The sequence below is a fragment of the Austrofundulus limnaeus genome, unplaced genomic scaffold (assembly GCF_001266775.1).
Source record: "Austrofundulus limnaeus strain Quisiro unplaced genomic scaffold, Austrofundulus_limnaeus-1.0 Scaffold1923, whole genome shotgun sequence".
Lineage (NCBI taxonomy): Eukaryota > Metazoa > Chordata > Actinopteri > Cyprinodontiformes > Rivulidae > Austrofundulus > Austrofundulus limnaeus.
In genome coordinates, this window is record NW_013954325.1 from 29,273 (window position 1) to 30,783 (window position 1,511).

At 47.5% G+C, this 1,511-nt stretch overlaps 1 protein-coding gene across 1 annotated transcript in view; it reads right to left on the reverse strand.

The window, feature by feature from the left end:
- LOC106536665 (uncharacterized) overlaps nt 1-1,511 on the reverse strand; it is a gene marked incomplete in the record, with an annotated part of 22,334 nt that overhangs the window by 3,436 nt on the left and 17,387 nt on the right. The window contains 3 exon segments of the mRNA XM_014033987.1: nt 347-444; nt 574-943; nt 1,021-1,215. Of these exon segments, the coding sequence (XP_013889441.1) occupies nt 347-444; nt 574-943; nt 1,021-1,215 (663 nt within the window).

Below are 1,511 nucleotides of genomic sequence, written 5' to 3' on the forward strand. Positions count from 1 at the left end.
GTAAACAATATGTTTTTTTTTGCTCCTGTTGGAAAAATTATAAATATCAGAAAAACGAACTGTTCATAAATAAAAATCATGAAATTATGTTTTTATTCATGATTCAATGAATATGAAAACATTATTATACAAAGGAAACAATGTTTTAAAACTAAAAGCAGGTAAATATTAAATATTAAATTATTTTTAAACTTTCATCCTGATTCATCAACATTAATCCCAGTTTTAGGTCTCACTCGTCTTCGTCCCTACGTCCCTCCACATCTGCACCACGGCATCCCGCCAAAATAAAGCTACAAAAAGAAACAGTGGCAGCCAGCAGTAGGGGGCGGGAGTTCTGTCTGACCTGCTCCACTTCCTGGTTTGTGACATCAGCGCTGATGTCAGAGCGAGAGTCGAAGCTCAGGTAGCTCCACCTCTTCGYGCTGTCTCTGCGACACCGACCTGCAGACAGCAAAACAAAAAATAAAAATAATWATTTTTACAGCAGCGGTCTCCAAACACTGGCCCGCGGGCTGGAAGCGACCGTCCAACATGGATTCTGTTTCTGATCCCGTTTTCGTCACTTCCTACCGGTGCAGGCACTGAAATAGGAGGAGTCTGCGTCGTCGTGCGAGACGGAGCGTCCGATGTCCACCGAGGGGTCCCACTCCAGCCCCAGGTGCTCATGGGTCGGAAAGGCCGGAGGGGGAGGAGCCTGAGGATGTGCAGGTCGACGTGAGAGGAGGGCTGCAGGTTTTCCTCTGACGTCTCTGGGAAACGCTTTTACTTTTTCACTCTGATCGAAGATATCCAGAGGAGACATCTGAGGGGACGGTTTACGGTTTGGAGCCGAGGACAGGTCCAGGATGCACTTCTCAAACACGTCCTCGTCCTCATGCAGAGTCTCAGAGGGACAGCCGGAGTCCGAGGTCCGGGACAGAATCCAGTCGTCCTCAAACACCTGCAGGGACAGGAGACATCTGATCAGCGGGGCTGGTTTTGGGTCGAAGTCCGGTGGTTCTGCGTGGGTTCTGGTACCAGTCTCATGCTGAGGAGGCGCGTGTGTGTGCGGGCGATGCTGCTGTAGACGTGGCTGCAGCGCCGCAGCAGCTCCAGCAGGCGGCTCTCCACGTGACGAGAGTCGGACGGTTCGCTGCGCTGGATCAGCAGCTCGCCGCGCTGCAGCAGGGCGTTCACACGACCCGAGTTCTCACACACCGACTGCTGGAAGGACTGCACACACACACACACACACACACGGTTTATGACGGGTTCTTAACCTTTTTGACCTCGGGCCCAGTTTATTGAACATAAAGTGACACGAGGCCCAGTCAGACATTACCATACAGATCAAAATGATTATTATTCTAAATCTTGGTTTAATTTTTATTGTATTTACATTATAACTAAATTAAATATACTTACATTTTAAAAGTAAAACTCCTGTCAAATAATCACAAGACATGATTATAACAGTTTTTTATATTGTAACCTGCCCAGGCCAGAACAATTATTTGAACAAATACAAA